The sequence below is a fragment of the Cicer arietinum genome, chromosome 2, assembly GCF_000331145.2.
Source record: "Cicer arietinum cultivar CDC Frontier isolate Library 1 chromosome 2, Cicar.CDCFrontier_v2.0, whole genome shotgun sequence".
Lineage (NCBI taxonomy): Eukaryota > Viridiplantae > Streptophyta > Magnoliopsida > Fabales > Fabaceae > Cicer > Cicer arietinum.
Window position 1 is genome coordinate 43,743,893 of NC_021161.2, and position 21,376 is coordinate 43,765,268.

General features: G+C 30.1%; 1 protein-coding gene across 1 annotated transcript; it reads right to left on the bottom strand.

Annotated features, from left to right (window-relative positions):
- Positions 1-17,435: 17,435 nt before the first annotated feature.
- LOC140919454 (uncharacterized) lies at positions 17,436-18,713 on the bottom strand. Its single transcript, XM_073365472.1, has 4 exons — positions 18,363-18,713; positions 18,081-18,211; positions 17,776-18,015; positions 17,436-17,589 (listed from the first exon to the last, which is right to left on the bottom strand). Exons 1-4 carry the CDS (start codon positions 18,711-18,713, stop codon positions 17,436-17,438), a joined length of 876 nt encoding a protein of 291 aa, XP_073221573.1.
- Between the last annotated feature and the right edge of the window lie 2,663 nt (positions 18,714-21,376).

Here is a 21,376-nt window from a genome sequence, read left to right on the forward strand (position 1 = left end):
CTTCATAAATCATTGATATTCTGTTATTTATCTTAGTCTTAGCTAGTTTCATGTCCCTACAAAATGTAGACAATAATTTAGAAATTGGTTATTTTTATTACATGTTATAAATCACCTTGACAAATTTTCCAAACAAGAAACAATAAGGATATTCTTCCAATTGCTTCATGTCTACTCAAATTAGTATTTTTTCTTGCTGAAAATCCCAACATAAGATTTCATTGCTTTCTTCAAATTGTACCTATTTGAATATATATATGAAAAAAGGCCAAAATTTGTATTGCAATGAAACATATCTTTTCAAATATTTGATAACCGAAAATCCTAGTCTACCTACCATGAATCAGAACCATTCATTTGTGATGATGCATTATTAAATGCATAACAAACCAGAAAAATTAAAAGCAGCTCCCAAAATGTATGCCATGTTTCATTATATGGTAGTTGATCAATCATAGATAATTGTTTTCAAAATTTTTATGCAGTATTCTAAAGTAATGCAAAATATTTGAGTTAATTCCTGCATTCTTATATTTTCTCAAAACAACATTTGACTTTTGATACATAAGGAACTAGCAAGTACATTGTAACATAGTAACTAGAGGCTCATAGTATTACGTCTTAAGACGGTGACTTAAATTGATTTGGTTCGGCTAAAAATAAGAAAAACAAATATTAGTGTATTAAAACTAAATTATGTTTGTTTTCTCTTGTATTTGTTGAATTGAATCAACACTTATCAAAACCTTGAACTTTTATTTAAAAGAGACGATGTTGATTGTCATCAATATTTTAACTGATTTTTATGTATCTGTTTATTGTAGATGACATGAGACACTTTTAATTTTAAATATTGAAATAACATAAACATAGGGTTCCATAAACAGATTAATCAATTAAACCAATAAAAAAATTGGGCATTGCTTTTCCAAGACAAATGGAAAATCTTGTTGCTTCTTCTGTGTTGCAATTGACGAATTTGGAGGCATCAAGCAAAACTTTCAAATGTAATAGTGTATTTATTTTGTTTACAATTTAATAGTGATTTTTCCCCCACAAATCAAATGTAAATATAGCTCTTTTAGCACTCATTTGAACTTGAGAGATATCATATTATGGAAGTCAAAATCTAAAAATAATTTTTTTATTATTTAATAGTGTAGTTTAAACGATCAATATTACTACCTCTACCAGACATATTGAAAAGGTAATATATCACTAATTATAAACAAATTAGAAAGACTATACTGATTGATACTTTCTAATTTATGAAATTAATTTTTTATTTGATAAATTTACAAGATTAAATCGAATGACCCATGCAATCGTAAGATTTAAAACGTCTATTTCATGAATGAGTGAATATTGTCTTACCACAAAGTGCTTCATGCACGGTGATTTCATTTTTAGAGAAGTCAAAATTAATTTTAGAAGTATAAAATTAATTTTGACATATTTTACTATCTTAAGGAAAATTTATGTTTATTTTAGAATTAAGTTTAACATGAAACTATAATTGATAGTTTTTATCTCTAACATTTATTTTTGTCTAAATTTTTTATTCAACTAGTTTCTACATAAATGTATTCACAGATTAGTCACTCTACTTTTACCTCACTTTGAATTATAATTAATTTTATAAAATCGACTCATTAAAAATTAATTGTTATTACTCAAAACAATAATACACTTCATTTACCATTGACAATGAATTTCTCTTCTAGATCATATTGTGTCACTTAACTTCCACTCGAATCTAGAAATAAAAAATTTCAACATGTAAGTAATCCCTAGATTTTGATGCACCCTGCATATCCCACTGGCTCGCCAAACTATACAAACACCAAAATTGAATATGAGGAAACATGTCTCACTTACAAATGATTAGTAATTGTTCATAGTAAGTGCATTCTACCTAACCTTAACTAGAACATACAACATAATGTACAAAGATCTCTTAACCTCTTTTTTCGTGATGATGCATTAATTATCAACGTCATTTGTATCATGGAAGGTTTTACAAGTTTAAGTTTCTTCACATGTTATGTTATGGTCACTTGAAAAATATACAACCTCTATGCAACAAATAGCACTACATAGAAGCATGCCATGCTTAAATGCTATGTTTTGATGTGTAGATTTCTTTTTCACTTACTTTGAGGCACTCATAAATTGTATTAGTAGTAGTACTTTATAAGCAAATCTATAAATAAAAATAACTAGCTTTTAAGATATTAAGATAGTTTGTTCGAGTAAAAAACAATGAGTTATTCAAATTTTATTTTTGTTAATTTCATTATAAATTTAATTTTATTACTTAAATTACCCCATCTCATTTAATTGCATAAAAAATACGGACACTTAATTTTAAAAAAGCGATAACAAAATCATACTATGATAATTATAGGGATACAAAAGTCAACTTTTACTTATATTTTTGTTACAATTTAGATTTGGTGAATTTTAAATTAAAAACCGACTCTTTAATATACATTTCCTAATATATTTGTATTGATTGATTATAATAAGTATAGATTTCACTAAGTTTATATAAGACTCATATATTTTGGTAAGACTTATATAAATTTTCACAAATCAAATATAGCGTGTTAGAAAAAGTGAGTTAAAAGAGTGTTTTGATATCATTTACTCTATATGATATCGGAGAGTGAGTATTAATCTTCTAGCTGAAAAATATGAATCTTTATCTCAAAACTTATTAGAAAAGAAAAGTAATTAATAACGTTGACTTTGAACAAATAACTCAACCTATGGTTTATCTCATCATGACCAATTAATCTTCATCTTGCATATAAAAATGAGAATATAAATTCTATTATATTGTCGTTTCCTAATGATGAATGAAGCTCCACAACAAATTTTGTAAGTTCTGAAGAATATATATAATTCTAGTATAATTTTATGATATAACGTTTGATTATAATCATGATTATAGAAGAATGTGTGTAACCATGTTAATTAATTGATAATGGATTTGATCATAGCCCAATTTCCTTTACTTAATCAATTATATAACTTCACCAAGGCTATAACTTGAAGAACAAATTAAACATGATCGAACAACCTCAAATTACAAGAATATTAAGTATGGCCTAGAAGACATTAATTAATTATCACCTTATAACTAGCTTTGATCATATGTAACAAAAAGAAGCAATGTCATTGGAGTTGGCAACCCATGCTAGCATGTTTTAGTGACAACATTTTGCTTATAAAGTTAGCCTTCATGAAATTCTTAGTTAAATTCAATGTATTAAGACTATTCAAGGGGACCATAGAAAACAAAGGAGAAATAAACCTGCTTCAGGCTGAGACAAATTAAGAACAAGCTATCTTTTTTTAGTACCTATATATATATGCCGATAATGTACAGAAACATTCATCTTCATCTTCAGATTTTGATTTTGTTTTTTTTTTTTACTGCAAGTTGTTGATGAATTATAAAATTGAGCAATAAAATTTAGGAATCGATTTTACGTTAAGTGATTAAATTAAGCAATAGGCAATCACGTTACACTCATATTAAGCCAATACTCTTACTAGTCCTTATTATAAGATAATATTTTGATATTTTTATGGTTTTATTTAGGTGAACATTTAATGTAAGTCATATTTTAATAGTATTTAATTTTGAACCAATTTTACCTTCGAATACTTAAACCCAACAAAACTCAAGGTATCCAAGAATTTACTTTTTATTTATAAAAAAAAAAAATTATATCTATTAAATATATATTGCATAAATAACCTTTTATTCCCATTTAAAATATGTTTCTTTTTAATATAAGTGTGAATTTAATGGGGACCAATTTCTCGTGAGAGTATATTTGGTAAAAAACCCTTAAAAAATTATGATCATAATAAATAAGTAATTAGTTTTGGTTTTTTTTTTTTTTACAATTACAATCAAAGATATAAAAGCAGAATCTATATCCGTTATCGCGAGGTTTTAGACAAAAAAAATTAGTCTGTTAAGTTAAAATTTCACAAGTTTTGAATTATTTAATATACTATTTTTTTTAATAATCTCTCTTGAATTAAAAATTATTTAATGAGGTAGTTGAATATTTGACATCAAATTTTCACTCAATATAAAAAAGACAACTAGTCATTTTGAATTTGATTTTATATGTAATTTAAAAAGTTAATTATACTTAACTGAATTTTTAAATTACTGTGAATTTTGTTTCTTATAATAATTATAAGAGAGAGTACGATCTTAAATATATACCTTTAATGCAAGTGTGATAACTTATCAAACAAAGGGGTCTCTAGGGTTTATATATGTTTTTCCTTTCACATGGGCCTAAAGAAGAAAACAAAATTGTGTTTGTGATAATCCTCCATCTATTTACAAGATTATAAACACATAATTGTATCATGATGTTACAAGAATTTAATTGATATGTACAGACAATATAAAAATATTTTATATTAATAATTAATCACAATCGTTAAATTATAAAAAATTAACTTTAATTTTTATATTTTAAAAGTTATATAAATAAAAGTTTGTAATTGATATATCGTATAAAATATTTTATAACAATAATATATCAAAATTTATCTTATATATGAAACATACGTGATTCTTTTCATTTTCTTGGTGTGTCAATTATCACATGCCTCCATGTGAACTAGATTGGTTTTTCCTCCACACAAATAAAATGTGCAAAAAGTTGATAGGAAAGAAGTTAAATTTTGGATATGAATAGCTTAATTTAATATCAGAAAAATGTAGACTACATAAGAATGAAACAAATTATAATTATATACCCAATCCGAAACGGTCAAATGTATTGAACACAAGACCTCACGAAAAGATATATTTTGGACAGGAGAGGCAACTTGTTCACATGCTACTTTGCCAATTTGACAGAAAAATAATAATAATTAAGCAATAAAAATTACATATACGCAACTTTCATTAAAAAAATAGACCTTTAAACTTGAACTTTTTTAATTAAAAATAATCTAACAAAAAAAAAATGAAAAATAATAACATAAAAAATTAAAAGTCTTACATAGAATAAAAAAAAATTAGTAGTTTTTTTTTTTCTTAAAAAATTAGAGCGCAATATAAAAAATATTTATGATTTAATATATATCTTTAAATATATAGTTTCTACTTCAAGGAAAAGATTTAGTTTGTAGTTAATACTTAATCTTATTTTCTTGTTTATTGCTCAAGTGCCATATTTATGTATGAACTCAGAAGGATTTGGGTCGGAACGTCTTAGCCCACTTTCACCTAAGCTGGGCCTCAAGTGTATAAATCTTTCGAAAATTCTACCCCATACTTACTAAGTTATACTCCTCTTCCTCTTTTATCAAAATCCCATTTTACTCATTTAAAAAAATATTAAAAATATTAAAATATATTTGTGTTCCGAATAACTTGAAATATATCATCAAGAAAATATCCTGAACCCAATGGAGGACTAGGAGCGCTCGAAGTAGTTGTTGCTCTACCGTCCCACCCTACTTGATCAACATATGTCATGTGGGAGAATAAAAATGCTGGAAAATATCCAAAATTTTCATTTTCACTCATCACCCACCAATCTTGTGTTATAGGATCTTGGATACATTTGTGAACCATATTACGTACAAATTCACTCATCATATTTTCTTTAAAATTTTTGTTTGCAAAAATAATTAAATATGAAGAAAAAAAGTAGGTCAATTCAACCTTTGGCTGTTGTCTTGACGCTTTGGTTTATGGATGGATTTTGTCAGCTAAAATAAAGTAGGTCAATTCAATCTCTATTAAGATTTAATTGTTATCCACCTACTGATATAAAAATAAAGATAAAACCAATAAAGTACCACATGCAATTTAATTGTTTCAATTGTGCCTTTTTCTTTCTCTGCAGTACTATAAAAATAAAAATATTACCAAACTAACACCCTTTTTACACCTATTTTAAATTAGAAATATGATATGACATATATAAATTGTGTGGGGACCTCCTGATTTAATTTACAGATTTAAGTCACAATCAAACTAAAGATTTATTTACATGCTCTGTCACGTTTCAATTTCAGTTTCGACAATCAAACTATTAAATTTCAACTCCAGTTTCATTTGTTTTGTAATTTAGTGAAGGTTACTTTTCAAGAAGGAAACTAAATCACTTATTCACATAATTAGACAATTTTTCATTAGTGACCTTAAAAAATGAGCATCCTTTAGATTGATCACATGATCAAGATACCATACAATTCCCAAATGCATGAGGCTCCTCTATAAACTTACACATGATAAATGTTCACACCAACTAGTATCTTTTTATTAATTCTATTGAATGCATTGTCACCTATTACCAACTACTTTTGAAATGATGTACAAATTAATTATGACACTTTTGCTTTCCATACCCCTCAATTTTTTTTGTAAATCAAAGATACCCAAACTACCCTTCCCTCTTTATTCAATTAACACATCATTTCTATCTTCATCATCTTTATCTTCATTAACCTAACACCTTCATCTTCAATCATCTTCAACATTCTTGACTCATTTTTTCCATCTTCAATAATCTTTGACATTCTTGAATCATTTTCAACATCTATATCATCTTCAACACCTTCATCATCTTGAGCATCTTCATCACTTCAATCAAGTAAGCAATGGTTATTTTTTGAATAGTTGTTTTTCGGGTTGTTGTTATTGAATGTTTATCAATGGTTGTTTTTGAATGGTGTCCGTGTTTTTTAATAGTTGTTTTTGAATGTTCATCAATGGTTTTTTTGGGTTAGATGGTTGTTGTTCATATAGGGTTTAGTTTTAGAGGTGACATACGTGATCTCAGATCACACATGATGATGGATTTCAAGCACGTGAACTCAGATCACGTAAGTTGACGTGAACTCAGTTCACGTATGTTGATTGAGTTCATGTACGTGAACCCAATTCACGTAGGTTGATGGAGTTCACGTATGTTGATTGAGTTCATGCACGTCAACTCAGTTCACGTAGGTTGATGGAGTTCTAGTACGTGAACTAAGTTCATGTATGTTGATGGTGTTCATGTGGAGTTCACGTACGTGAACTCAGTTCATGTATGAGTTCATTTAAGGAGTTCACGTAGGCTTTATAGAGTTCATGTAGGTTATGTTTCTGGACTTGCATAAATGTTATATTGTTATGTTGTTTTGATAATGATTATGATTTGTTTATGTAGAAATGGTGCACACAATATTTGCTGATAGAGCGGGTCGTGTTATACTCGACGAGGGAACTTTGACCGATGACGATCGTTGTGTTAGATCAACCGCTTCTGCACGGGCTCACCGTGCTCAGCATGAATTGCGTGAATTTTGTAAGTGAAATTTCGTCAAAATCAATCTTGTGACCGATTAGGCCTGGTGGATATTGTCAGAAAAGAAAGTAGGTCAATTCAATCTCTATCAAGATTTAATTGCTATCCATCTACTGATATGAAAATAAAGATAAAACCAATAAAATACCACATGCAATTTAATTGTTTTAATTGTGCCTTTTTCTTTCGTTGCAGTATTATAAAAACAAAAATATTACCAAACTAACACTCTTTTTACACCTATTTTAAATTAGAAATATGATATGACATATATAAATTGTGAGGGGATCTCCTGTTTGAGTAAATTAAATTTCTCTACTTCAAATTACCATTAATAGTATCGATAAATTAAAAACATTTAATTTACAACTTTAAGTCACAATCAAACTAAAAATTTATTTACATGCTCTATCACGTTTCAATTTCAGTTTTGACAATCAAACTATTAAATTTCAATTCCAGTTTCATATAAACAGTTGTGATGTGTCATATGTTTTGTAATTTATTGAAGGTTACTTTCCAAGAAGAGAACTAAAACACTTATTCACATAATTAGACAATGTTTTAATTAGTGACCTTAAAAAATGAGCTTCCTCTAGATTGATCACGTGATCAAGATACCATACCATTCCCAAATGCATGAGGCTCCTCTGTAAACTTGCACATGATAAGTGTTCACACCAAATAGTATATTTTCATTAATTCTATTGAATGCATCCCCACCTATTACGAACTACTTTTGAAATGATGTACAAATTAACTATGACACTTTTGCTTTCCACACCCTTCAATTTTTTTGTAAATAAAAAATTCTCAAACTACCTTTCCCTCCTTATTCAATTAACCCATCATTTTTATCTTCATCATCTTCATCTTCATTAACCTAACACCTTCATCTTCAATTATCTTAAACATTCTTGAATCATTTTTTCCATCTTCAATAATCTTCAACATTCTTGAATTGTTTTCAACACATTCATCATCTTCAACACCTACATCATTTTCAACACCTTCATCACTTCAATCATCTTCAATCAAGAAAGCAATGGTTGTTTTTTGAATAGTTGTTTTTCAGGTTATTGTTATTGAATGTTTATCAATGATTGTTTTTGAATGGTGTTCGTGTTTTTTGAATGGTGTTCGTGTTTTTTGAATGGTTGTTTTTGAATGTTCATCAATGATGTTTTCTGGATTTGATGGTTGTTGTTCACGTAGGGTTTAGTTTTAGAGGTGAAGTACGTGATCTCAGATCACGTATGATGATGGATTTCAAGTACGTGAACTCAGATCGCATAGGTTGACGTGAACTCAGTTCTCGTATGTTGATTGAGTTTAAGTACATGAATTCAGTTCACGTACGTTGGTGGTGTTCATGTGTAGTTCACGTATGGGTTCATTTAAGGAGTTCACGTAGGCTTTATAGAGTTCACGTAGGTTATGTTTCTGGACTTGCATAAATGTTATATTGTTTTGTTTTTTTGATAATGATAATGATTTGTTTATGTAGAAACGGCGCACACAATGTTTACTAATAGAGCGGGTCGTGTTATACTCGACTAGGGGACTTTGATTGATGACGGTCGTCGTGTTAGACCAATCGCTTCTGCACGAGCTCACCGTGCTCAGCGTGAACTGCGTGAATTTTGTCAGTGAAATTCCATCGAACTCAATCTCGTGACCGATTAGGCCTGATGGATTTTCTTAGAAAAGAAAGTAGGTCAATTTAATCTCTATCAAGACTTAATTGCTATCCACCTACTGATATGAAAATAAAGATAAAACTAATAAAATACCACATGCAATTTAATTGTTTCAGCTGTGCCTTTTTATTTCTCTGCAGTACTATAAAAACAAAAATATTACCAAACTAACACCCTTTTTACACCTATTTTAAATGGATCTGGATTCTCTAACTTCCGCGCGAGAAAGGTAGAGTGCCTTCGGCATTTCGGCTCGATCAGATCTATCAAACGCTTCTTATAGTGCCACATTTGCATCATTTTTTAGCTTAAAACTCAATACAACAAGTCACGAAGAACCTTCCACGAACTTGTGTTGTTCACCTCTTGTTATCTCTCCACCGTCTCACCGATGGTTCTCGTCTTACCAGACTTCGCCGCCTTGCCGACCCCTTAAGCTATTGTTGATTTGAGTTTTTTCACTTTTTAGTAATTAATTAATATGTCCCTAAGCAAAAATCTCTTCAATGAAATCTGTTGATGTTCTAGTCCATTTCGTAAATAAGAGGAGAGTGTAGAAATCTCTTCAATAAAAATAGGTGTTTGTTTTTCTTTTACATTTCAAATGTTACCATTTTTCTATTCAAAAGTTTTGCTGCAAAAACTAAAACATAAAAAACATTCAAAGGAAATTTGAGTTTTAGTCAATTTATCCATTCTTTTCATCATTCTTCTTTCTCAAATGTGTGTCAGTTATCAGGAGAAGATGACACAAAACTACATTTTATCTAAAAAATCTCAACTTTATTACATGATTTGGAAATTGGAAAAGAGAGAAACAAATCAAATTCAACAAATAAGAGTTCTTTGTAGTATTCACTTGCTCTACAACGGTGTCGGAGCTCTGGCACAAGGCGACGCCAACAACGACGCAACGTTACGGTGGAAACAGAGGGTGACACAACCGTGATGGGTTAGAGGTCTCTTTCTATTAAAAGATAGTGTTTATGAATGTAATGTGTTTCTAAAAAGAGAGAGAGAAAGACAAGGCCTCATGGCAACATATCCACTGTCTGATTAATCACATGGTGCAGAACTGCCGAAAGGCACTCTACCTTTCCTGCGGAAGTTAGAGAATCCAGATCCCACATATTTCCTATAAATATCAAGAGCATGTTTTAACTCAAATTTAGAGATTCAAAATACGCCACACATACCAACTGAATTTTTTTTTTACTTCTTTTAAAAAATCTCTATTGTATTGTATTTCGAAAGAACTTATAGGTTAACTAATTAATCGCATTAAGAATAGAATATTTTTTTATAACAACATTAAGAATAGAATATGATACTAGACAAAATTTACAATCACATGTTATCAAATATTGAAATCATTCCATCAATTTTTTATTTATTTATTATTTTTTAAGGTGTTTATCTAATAGAAATGATATTTGTCACAAAGAATTGATACTAAAAGCATCACAAATGAATATTTCAGATCATGATACAATATTAATGTTGTTAATGTTTTATGGGAAAAAATAATTTTATTTATTAATTATTTCTCCATGTCATGAGATATTCAAGTCAAATCCAAAAGTATGAGCTTACTTTTGAAAAAACAAATATATTTTTAACCACGGTTTAAGAAATTATTAGTGCATATATGCAAACAAAATCCTCAAGTTTGTCTCTACATTGTTGTTGACATTCGACAAATATATATATTATCATGATTCCTTGGACAATAAAGTATATGCTTTGGCAAAAGAAAATATTAAATTATTCTTGTGGGTGAATGACTTTATTTATTCTTGTGGGTGATTGACTTTATTTTTTCTATCCGAGGAAGAAGAACGTATGGTTAGTTATTCCGAGTCTATTTGTAAAATCCTTTCTAAAGTTAGAGAATATATCTCGGTGTTTTGGCCGATTTTTCTCGTGATTTTTTTCATTAATATCTTTTTTTTTAAAAAGAATTTAATGTACTTCACATTAAAATTAATATATAAAAATATTTTATATTATTTTAACTTTCATGATCATAAAACGGAAATATTTAAAATAATTTTTTTACCTTTTTAGAGGTTGCATTATGGGGAGGCAACCATATATACAAAATATATTTTTGCAGTGAACGTTCTTTTCAAATTCGATGCACTTGTGATTTTATTTGTTATTTGAATAATATTTACTAGTTTGGATTTGTTGTGATTTTATTTGTTTCAGATGATCATGTATTCCTGCTCTATGACTTTCCCAAAAATAAAATAAAAATAGTATATTTTTGTGTATTAGTTTAAAAGCAGGATATATTGAATTAAAGAAAAAAGATATAGATGAAAAAAATTTCCTACTCTATTTATTACAATTTTATATGTATGCAAATGAGTATAGTTGATTTATGCTACTTAGGCATGTTAATACTTAATATATTTTGTGTTATATTAGTTGCTCAATATTGTGGCTTCTCATCAGCTGTTTCGTACGCGGCTTGGAAGGACCATTATTTTGCCAGGTGTTTTATTTCTCCTTCTCTATCCATTAATCTCTCTAGGTAGGGGAAAAGGTCTAATTTAACATTTAAATTTAGTGATTTGGGGATTTAGAGGGATCGAAAATGATGCAATATTCTCAAATATTGTTCAAATTTAATCTTTTAGCAGTTTTAGCAAACAAAATAAATAATAAAATTAACATAATCAATTTTGTATAATATTAATTTTTTAATTAATGATAAAATCAACTGATTTAATATTTAATAAGACAAAGTTATTTTAAATAAAATATCAGTAATTTTATTTTTGAAAAAGTAAATATTTGTCAAAAAAAAAAAAGAAATTACTTAAATACGTGGTCTTTTTATTAAATAAAATATTTACTTTTTCCGAAGCCTAAAACCGGCCTTGGTTGCCCTCTTAGATCGATTTTGTGGTGTTAATCCTTCATAGATATAATAAATACGAACGCTGTTATCTTATTGGTAATTTTTTTTTTGTGCTAGCTCTTTATTTTTCTATATAAGGAAGATAATATATAAGTAACAAGTAAAAGTGTGTTCTAATCTAAAGGGGACAACTAACTATACTAGGGGTGAACAACGAGCCAGATAGGACGGGTTAAGGTAAAAAAATCACAATCAACTTAAATCGCATGTGATATGTACAAACTAATTTCATTCGTTTTGATATACGGGTTCGTCGGTTTTTGGATGGTGCATGTGACTTTTTGACTAACGGGTGATTTGATACGGGTAAACTCAAACAACCAACTAAAGATTCAAAAGAAACAAAAATTAGCGAGTAACAAATTATAAACAAAAATAATATGAATATGAAGAGACAAAAGATATAATGATGGTGAAGAACGACAAAGACGAAGGAATCTGTTTGACTTGCAATTTCCATTGCCTGAATGTCCAGAGAAGAAACGACGGCAATTATCATTGTAAAGAATTTTTGTCTTCTTTTCCACATTTTTCCATTATATATATCATAGATCCTTCCATTTTTTTGTTTTATTTATTTATTTCTTATATCGTATAAATAAAATATCGAATATGAAAAAAGAAAAATATTCTATTTCTATAGACCGATACTATTCTATTTAATTAAATAAAAAGATAGAATATATAAATAATAACAATATAAAGAGTATAAGAATAAAGAATATAAATAAAAATATATATTAATTAATATGAAATAGAATTCAAATATCAAAAATGAAAAATCAAATTTTGAATTTCAAAAAATTCAAAATATAGTAATATAGTTATTATAATAAAATTATAATATAATTTAAATAAAGAAAATAGAAAAAGCATACTCTATAAAAATAAAATAAAAATATCTAATTAATCGTTGTATAATTCAAATTGAATTCGAATTTCCTCCGACAAAAGCAAATGGTTATTAATATTAATTAATATTTAAAATTTATTCATATTCATATTCCTATATGTAATTAGGTATTAAAAATTACAACAAAAAAACGAAGGAGGATTTGAAATGCGAGATCTAAATACATATTTCTTTGTGGCACCAGTGGCAAGTACTCTATGGTTTGTGGCTCTAGCGGGTCTCTTGATAGAAATCAATCGTTTATTTCCGGATGCATTGACATTCCCCTTTTTTTCATTAAAATTATGGGCACGGGAAGGGGTAGCGAAGGTTAGAGATCGAAAAAAAAAAGAGGAAAGAATAAAGGTTGATTTGGCCTCGGTGAAACTCGAAATTTAGCCCAGTTTTCAATGGAATTGAATTAATACTTCAATTCCATTGCTATTAATAATAGAGTGAGCCCAGAAATGGAATTGTAATGTTAGGGCAGGGGCAATAATATCATACAAGATACATGAAGTACTGTATTGTGATTCGAAATATAGTTCGAAATCATTGTATTACTCACTTATTACTGTACTATATAAAATTAATCGGAACAAAATCTTTCATAATTTGATTTTGAATTATCAACTTATACTTTTTTCTGTTCCTTTTTGATTCTTCGCTTTCAATCGTAAAATCGAAGAGTTAAGTGAATCAAAAAAAACCAAAGGAGGTTCATGGCCAAGGGTAAAGATATCCGAATAACTGTTATTTTGGAATGTACCAGTTGTGATAAAAAGAGGGTTAATAAGGAATCGATGGGTATTTCTAGATATATTACTCAAAAGAATCGACACAATACGCCTAGTCGATTGGAATTGAGAAAATTATGTCCCTTTTATTGCAAACATACGATTCATGCAGAGATAAAGAAATAAATAAAATGGATGGATTGTGGGTCACCCTTAGACGGTAGATGATAAATAATATTTCAGATAGAAGATATATTCTATAATTTAAATATATATAAATTCTATAGATAACATATAAATAATATTATATATGTAATATTATATAACATGAAATTATATACATATACCATTATATAGCATATATTTTATTATATAACAAATATATATTACAAAAAAAAAAATAAGAATATAAATAAAACAAATCCTTTTTTATAAGAAATGGGGTTTTCGGTATAGGAATAAACAAACCATGGATAAATCTAAGGGACTCTTTCTTAAATTCAAACAATCTTTTCGTCGGAGTTTGTCCCCGATCCAATCGGGGGATCAAATTGATTATAAAAACACGAGTTTATTTATCGATTTATTAGTCAACAAGGAAAAATATTATCTAGATCCGTAAATAGATTGACCTTAAAACAACAACGATTAATTACGATTGCTATAAAACAAGCTCGTATTTTATCTTTGTTACCTTTTGTTAATTCATTACCTTTTGTTATTAATGGAAAAAAAAATGAAAAAAGCGAGTTGATCAATATAACTACCGCAGTTCGTAAAAAAAAAATAGAGTTACTTTATTTTCTATTGAATTCTATTTTGAATCTAAATTCAAATGAAATGCGGATTAATATTTTTTTTTTCTTTCTAGAATTCGTTTATTTACATCAAGCATTCACGGAGCTCATTCAAAACTAACTCGAACTATTTCGCAACAGAAAATAAAAACTTTGGATTTGAAGTGAACGAGAAAACCAGAGGACGACGGCATTTGGACTTGAATAAGAGAAAAGAGAAAGTGACTTTATCCAACTATAGTATTTTTCAAAAGCTGCTAGGATTTCAATTCATGTAAATTAATGTAATAAAGAGTGATTTTTTAATTTTATTTTAAAACTTTACTTTATAAATGTTTCTTTTTTTATGGCAAGAATCATTTCATATTTTAACTACAGTACTAGTAGCATTATTTTAATAAAATATCGAGAACTCTATATACCATTAATTATTATTCTAATATATAAGATATTTATTATTCTATTGAAAAAACGTGTCATACCTTAATAGTTATAAATTCTGAAATTTATACAGCATGACATACTATGAAGACTGAAAACATAGATGAATATTATTATTACTAACGTACGTTCAATCTAAAGTAGGTACAAATTTTGTTGGGTGCAAAATTATAATCTGTTAGACCATTTCAATCAATTTACAACCAATTTTGTCATTTGTTTACTCGTTTGACCGATCTGGTCTACTCATTTACACTTAATTTCTTACAGATTACTCATTTTTCGAATAGGTTATGGATTATGTCCAACCCTACTCTAACCCATATACAAAACAATTTCAAATGTTTTCTTGAAACGAATCAAAAATACATCAGAAGGAATTAGAAAGTCAACCATAAAATCTATATATCTTGCTTCTATTCTCTAAATTGGTAATCAAATGTGGACATTTTTTAATTTATTTTCTCTAAATTGGTAACTTAATTGAACTAAATGATTGACACCTATCCTATGGTGTATCCATATTCAAAACCCAAGCACTTAATACTGATGAAACATATCGAATAAGAAAAAGAGCATTGGAAAAAGAAATAGCTAGTGTTTTCAATGTTATTTCTACATAAAACACGACAATTTAACGACGAAGTTCCGTTTGATTTGTCCCGTTTGTATTCTATCTCTCAATAATTTCCAAGTAAAAACAATAATGTTTTATGATTCCTTTAATGAATAAATTCCTTTCGATTCAACCTTATAAATCCAATTTTCCTCTACTACCAATGATGGTACAAGATGCTACACAAATTTTGCTACTAATTTCTCCTCCCATCAAATAATATTTTGTGCCAAAGTAGTTATCAGTTACAACAATTTTACGTCTTACAAGATGCTTGCAATGCTTCCATTCATTTTGATTTTGAAAATTTTATGTCTTACAAGATGCTTACAATGTTGCCATTCGTTTTGATTTTGATGAAATGTCAAACAATCCATACAGAACCCTATTAAAGAATTATCACCAATCCACCTATTATGCCAAAAGCGGCAAGAGTTACCGAAATCAATCCTCAATACAATAATCCACATATCTTGATTGCTTGCAATTTTCACGCCTAATCACCTAACATGGTGTCAAATCACCTTTGTTTGGGTTCAAAAAATTCACATTTTTTTAGAAATGCAATCTAAACGACCCATATACATTATACAATTTTAAATCTTTTGATCTAACGACATTGGTATCAAAATCACATTAGACTCTTACTAATTTGAATCAGCTAATTTGATACATATAATATGAGGTAAGTATATCTACTAAACGATTATTTTCATTCACAAAATTTAAAAGAAAAAAAATTATTTTGTTTAATGGAAACCAACCCATCTACACTAACAAATTATGATTTAGATTCTTATTTATTGAGACGAGTATGCTATTTATACATAGCCTCTATTATATTGTTTCTAACTAACTTATTCTTAACTAACTAACTAAATGGTTAGCTAGTTAGTTGATTACATATAATCAAATTAACTTGAATTGCACAAAATTGAATCAGAAGAACGTTCTCCGTTTGTCAAGTTTCTAAGTGATTTTACACTTAACAGTCTTCTTAGCTCTTCATATCTACTTGTTCTCAAGGCCTTGGTCATTATATCAGCCAGTTGAACTTCAGTTTGACAATAAATGAGCTTAAATTTGCTTCTTCCAACTTGATCTCTTAAAAAGTGCAACTTTGTCTCAATGTGTTTGCTTCTTCCATTAGACACATGGTTTTTTTGCCGGATTTATTGCTGAAATATTGTCAATCAACAAAGGAATTGGCCTGCAAATTTCAATCTTCAGCTATGTTATCAATGATTCCAACCACAATTCTTGGCCGGTTGCATAGCTGCCAACAATGTACTCAGCTTCACATAATGATAATGTTATCACATACTGCTTCTTTGAGCTCCAACAATGTATTCATTTTCATGTTTCAAATCTGTTGCAAACATAATGCCATGCCCAATTGTACCTTAGACATATATCATGATTCTCTTCACTGCTAGCCAATGAGAGAGCTTGGGTCTCTCCACGGATCTGCTTACCACTCCCAAACTATAGCAGATGTCAGACCTTATATTGCACAAGTATCTTAGGGAACCAACAACTTGTTTGAATAAGGTCGAATCAACCAACTCCTCTTCAATTTCAATTTCCAGCTTTGCGTTGATCTCCATTGGAATGGCTGCAGGGTTGCAATCAGCCATATTGAACCTTGTCAGGATTTCTCTAGCCTACTTATTCTGGTTCATTAACATACCTTCTTCAATTCCAACAAACTCCATGCCCATAAAGTAGCTCAATTTGCCCAAGTTTGTCATTGCAAACTCATCATTCATGATTTATTTGAATTCTACAATTGCCTTGTTGCTGCTGCTAATTACCAATAAGTCATCAACATATAAGCACAACAAGATTATTGCAGGTTCTCCATTTAGTGTGGAATGTTTCACATAGACTTCATATTCCACTGTGCATTTGATGAATCCAATGCCAATTAGAAATGAATCAATTATTTTGTTCCAAGCTCTTGGTGCTTGCTTCAAATCATATAGAGTTTTCCTCAATCTTTCCCTTAATCACAAAGCCTGGTGGTTGAGAGATATACACATCTTCTTCCAGCCATCCATTCAAAAATGAAGATTTCACATCAAGCTGGCACATCAGCCAGCTCCTAACACATGTCAATGCTATCACAAGCCTGATTGTCTCAATTATGGCCATTAGAGCAAACACTTTAGAATAGTCTATGTTTGCTCTTTGTAGGAATCCTTTGACAACCAATCTAGCTTTGTATTTAGCAATTGTTCCATCTGGATTCAGTTTCAACTTGTAGACTCATTTTACTCAAATCTGCTTCTGTTTTGGAGGAAAATCTATCAAGTACCATGTTTGATTCTTCTCAATTGCATCGATCTCTTCCACCATTGCTTTCTTCCAGAGTCCTTTCTTCAATGCCTCTTCAATATTTAAAGGTTTTGCATCAACAAATAAAGAAAAATGTACTAAATATCCACTATTGTCAACTTCACTGTCATTGTACACTTCCAATTCTTGTAAATGAGTTGGTGGCTTTCTTGTTCTTTGAGATCTACTTGATTCAACTATCTCTTCATCTCTATTTCCACTAGTATGTTGCTCATTATGTACTTGCAAAGGAATTTGTGATGGTTGGTTTGTGTTGCTGGTTACTTGTTCCCAGTCTCAATGTTGGCTGCTGGGAATTTGCTTCTGTTTCCAGTTTCAGCTCTCATGTTCAACAATCTTGACATCCTTACTGTCCACCACCTTGCTTCTAATAGGATCATATAGTTTGTAGGAACCTGTTGGATGATATCCTATCAAAATCATTGTTTCACTTTTGTCTTGCTACTTTCTTCTTTTTTGGTCTGGTACATGTTTAAAAGATATAACACCAAATATTCTTAAATTCCCCACTGTTGGCTTTCTTCCACTCCAGATTTCTTCTGGTACCTTCTCCTTTTTCTTTGTTGGACATTTATTAAGAATATAGACAACAATTGATGCAGCTTTTCCCCATAACTTTTGTGGCAATCCCTTCTCTTTTATCATGCTTCTAGTCATGTCTGGAATGGTTCTATTTCTTCTTTGAGCTAGGCCATTGTGTTGAGGTGTGTATGGAGCTTTTACCTCATGTTCAATTCCATTCTTGACACAAAAATCCTTGAATTCATGTGAAGTATATTTTCCTCCTCCATTTGTCCTTAACACCTTGATGGATTCTCCTCCTAATGATGACACTTCAAATGGTCCACATATGTCACTATGAATCACTACAAGAACATTCCCCGCTCTTGCTTGCATTTATGGTTGAAATGGATTTTTTGGTTGATTACCTGCCATACATACTTCACACACCTTCTTAGGAACATCAATCATATGAATTCCACTCATCATCTTCTTGACTCCTAGTTGTTGTAAGCTTCTGAATTAAGATGGCCAAATGTTGAATGCCACAACCAGTTTTCATCAAATGAACTTGCTGCTTCAAACGTTGAATATCAGCAGCTTGTATGTTGATGACGAAGGTTCTGTTCTTTGAAAGAGGAGCCTTGAGTATCATCTTCTACCCATCATACTGTTGAGACAAAATCTCTCTAAATTGGTTTTAATGATAACAAAATTAATTAAAGATTATGATTATGCTTAATGACTAATCTGTGCTTTTGAGTGTTTTATATAAGTAAACAGGTTATCATTCATTAAGGAAAAAGAAGAAAAAATTCTGAGTTAAATGCTAAGTATGAAAGTGCCGAGGATGGCCTCACGAGTTGGAAGAAACTGCAGTTCAACATCCTCGCTGTTTTGAATTTATTAAACAAAGGCATAAAAATATTAAAGAATGAATTATTTGAATTCATTCAACAAGGGCAGAATAGTATTAAAGAATGAATTGTTTGATTCATTCAATAAAGGCAAAATACTATTAAAAAATGATTAAAGAAAGGCCTTTGAAGAAAAGTTGCAAGAATGCAAGAGAAAGGTACAAGGAATGATGATAGCATGTGCCCATAGTCAATATCTTGAAAAGCCTTCCAAGACATCATGAAAGCAACTTATCATGATAGGCAAAAAGGCTATATGTACCATTATGTGATTAAATAAGATTATAAAGTCAATCTTCAAAAAGGCAACAACAAACAAGCCTTATATATTTGATCACATGTCGTAAAGCAAGGAAAGAAGAAAGAAGGCATCACGTGAAGCCTTCACAAAGCTTTAAAGAAAGGAATAAAAAGGACATCACATGCTCTTACAAGGAATTAAATGGAGGAAAGAGAAAAAAGGCCACATGTGAACTTTGTGAAGCTTTATGAAGCCATTGAAGAAAGAGAATGAAAAGGACTTCACATCATAGTCAAACATTAAAGAAAGGAAAAAGAAAAGGACAACACATGTTCTCAAAAGCCAAGAAAACAGTACCTCGTACTTGAACAAGGAATGCATATTTTCAAATGTGCTGAATGGCATTTTCGTAAATATGAAGAAAAGCCTTGGCATTTCACAAATGAATTTTCCAACGGTCACAAAGGCTTGGCTTATGAAATGAACATCACAAGAACTCTATAAATTGCAGCAAGTTGATCTTCATCAACTACACAACACATTGCATTAAAAAAAGATCATTGATCTTAAAGCTTTCAAGAAGCAACACATTATATCTTCATACTTTCTACAAATCCTACATTAGATCTTTGTTTATCTTTTGAGAAAGTATTTAGAATCAATCACTCTCTTATCACACTGTAATTTCCAAGTGAGGTACACTGGAAAATATTTGAAATCTGATTGTAAGCTTGGTGAAGCTTGAGAATACACAAGTTGTAATCATCCTCGGTCAGAGGTTGATCTGTTTGAAGAATAGTGAAATCTCACAAGGGTGTGAGGACTGGAAGTAGCCATCTTTGGGTGAACCAGTATAAAAACAGTGTGTGTCAATCTTATATTGCTTCTTAACTCTTTAACTCGTTTCGAATTTGAAAGTTTTCAAAACCCATCCTCGGGCTTTCCATCCTCAGCAAGAGGATAGTTTTGAAAACACTTGAAAACTATTTTTAAACAGCAAAATCCCTATTCAACCCCCCTTCTAGTGATATTTAGCTACATCAATTGGCATCAGAGCAAGGTCCTCTAGAAGAATACACTTAACAGTGTAAGAGAAAAAGATCCAAAAATGTCTAAAGCTAAGTATATTCCTGAAGGAGGATCATCCAGCCGACCCCCCTACTTTGATGGTACAGATTACTACCACTGGAAAGGTAAAATGAGACTATTTCTCATATCACAAGACAACAATATGTGGTCGGTGGTGGAAAATGGAGATCATGTCATAAGAACCAACAACGCAGATGCAACCTCCGATGTGAAACCTCAAGCACAATGGACAGCTGATGAAAATGCAAAGGTACTCCTAAACTCTAAAGCTCATTTATTTCTAACGTGTGCTTTGTGCAGGGAAGAGTATGATAGAGTCGAAGAGTGCAAAAGCGCTAAGGAGCTCTGGGACACTCTAAGGATCCATCATGAAGGAACAAGTCACGTGAAAGAAGCAAGAATTGACATGGGAGTAAGAGATTTCGAACTATTCGAAATGAAGGAAGAGGAAACCATTGATGAAATGTTCTCAAGGTTAACAATCATTTTAAACAACTTGAGATCTCTTGGAAAGGTATACTCCGTTCAAGAAAGGATAAGAAAAATCCTAAGGAGCTTACCAAAAGAATGGAGGCCAATGGTGACTGCCATTACAGAAGCAAGAGACTTGACCAACATGAAGCTGGAAGATCTAGTTGGTACTCTAAGAGCTCATGAACCGTTGTTGCTAGCTGACAAACCTAGCAGAAAAGGAAAAATGATTGCGCTAAAAACAAGCCAAGCAGAAAGTTCATCCTTCAAGAAGACGGAAGAGGTCGTGAAAAAGGAAAGCTCGGAGTATCCTCTATCTGAGGAAGAGGAGGACGAACTGG

Coding starts and splice junctions, on each gene's coding strand:
- LOC140919454 (XM_073365472.1), bottom strand. CDS start 18,713: ATGCAAGCAAGAGCGGGGAATGTTCTTGTAGTGATTCATAGTGACATA. Junction 18,016..18,080: donor AACATTGAGACTGGGAACAA/GTAACCAGCAAC, acceptor GCAACATACTAG/TGGAAATAGAGATGAAGAGA. Junction 17,590..17,775: donor ATTGAGAAGAATCAAACATG/GTACTTGATAGA, acceptor TGAGACAATCAG/GCTTGTGATAGCATTGACAT.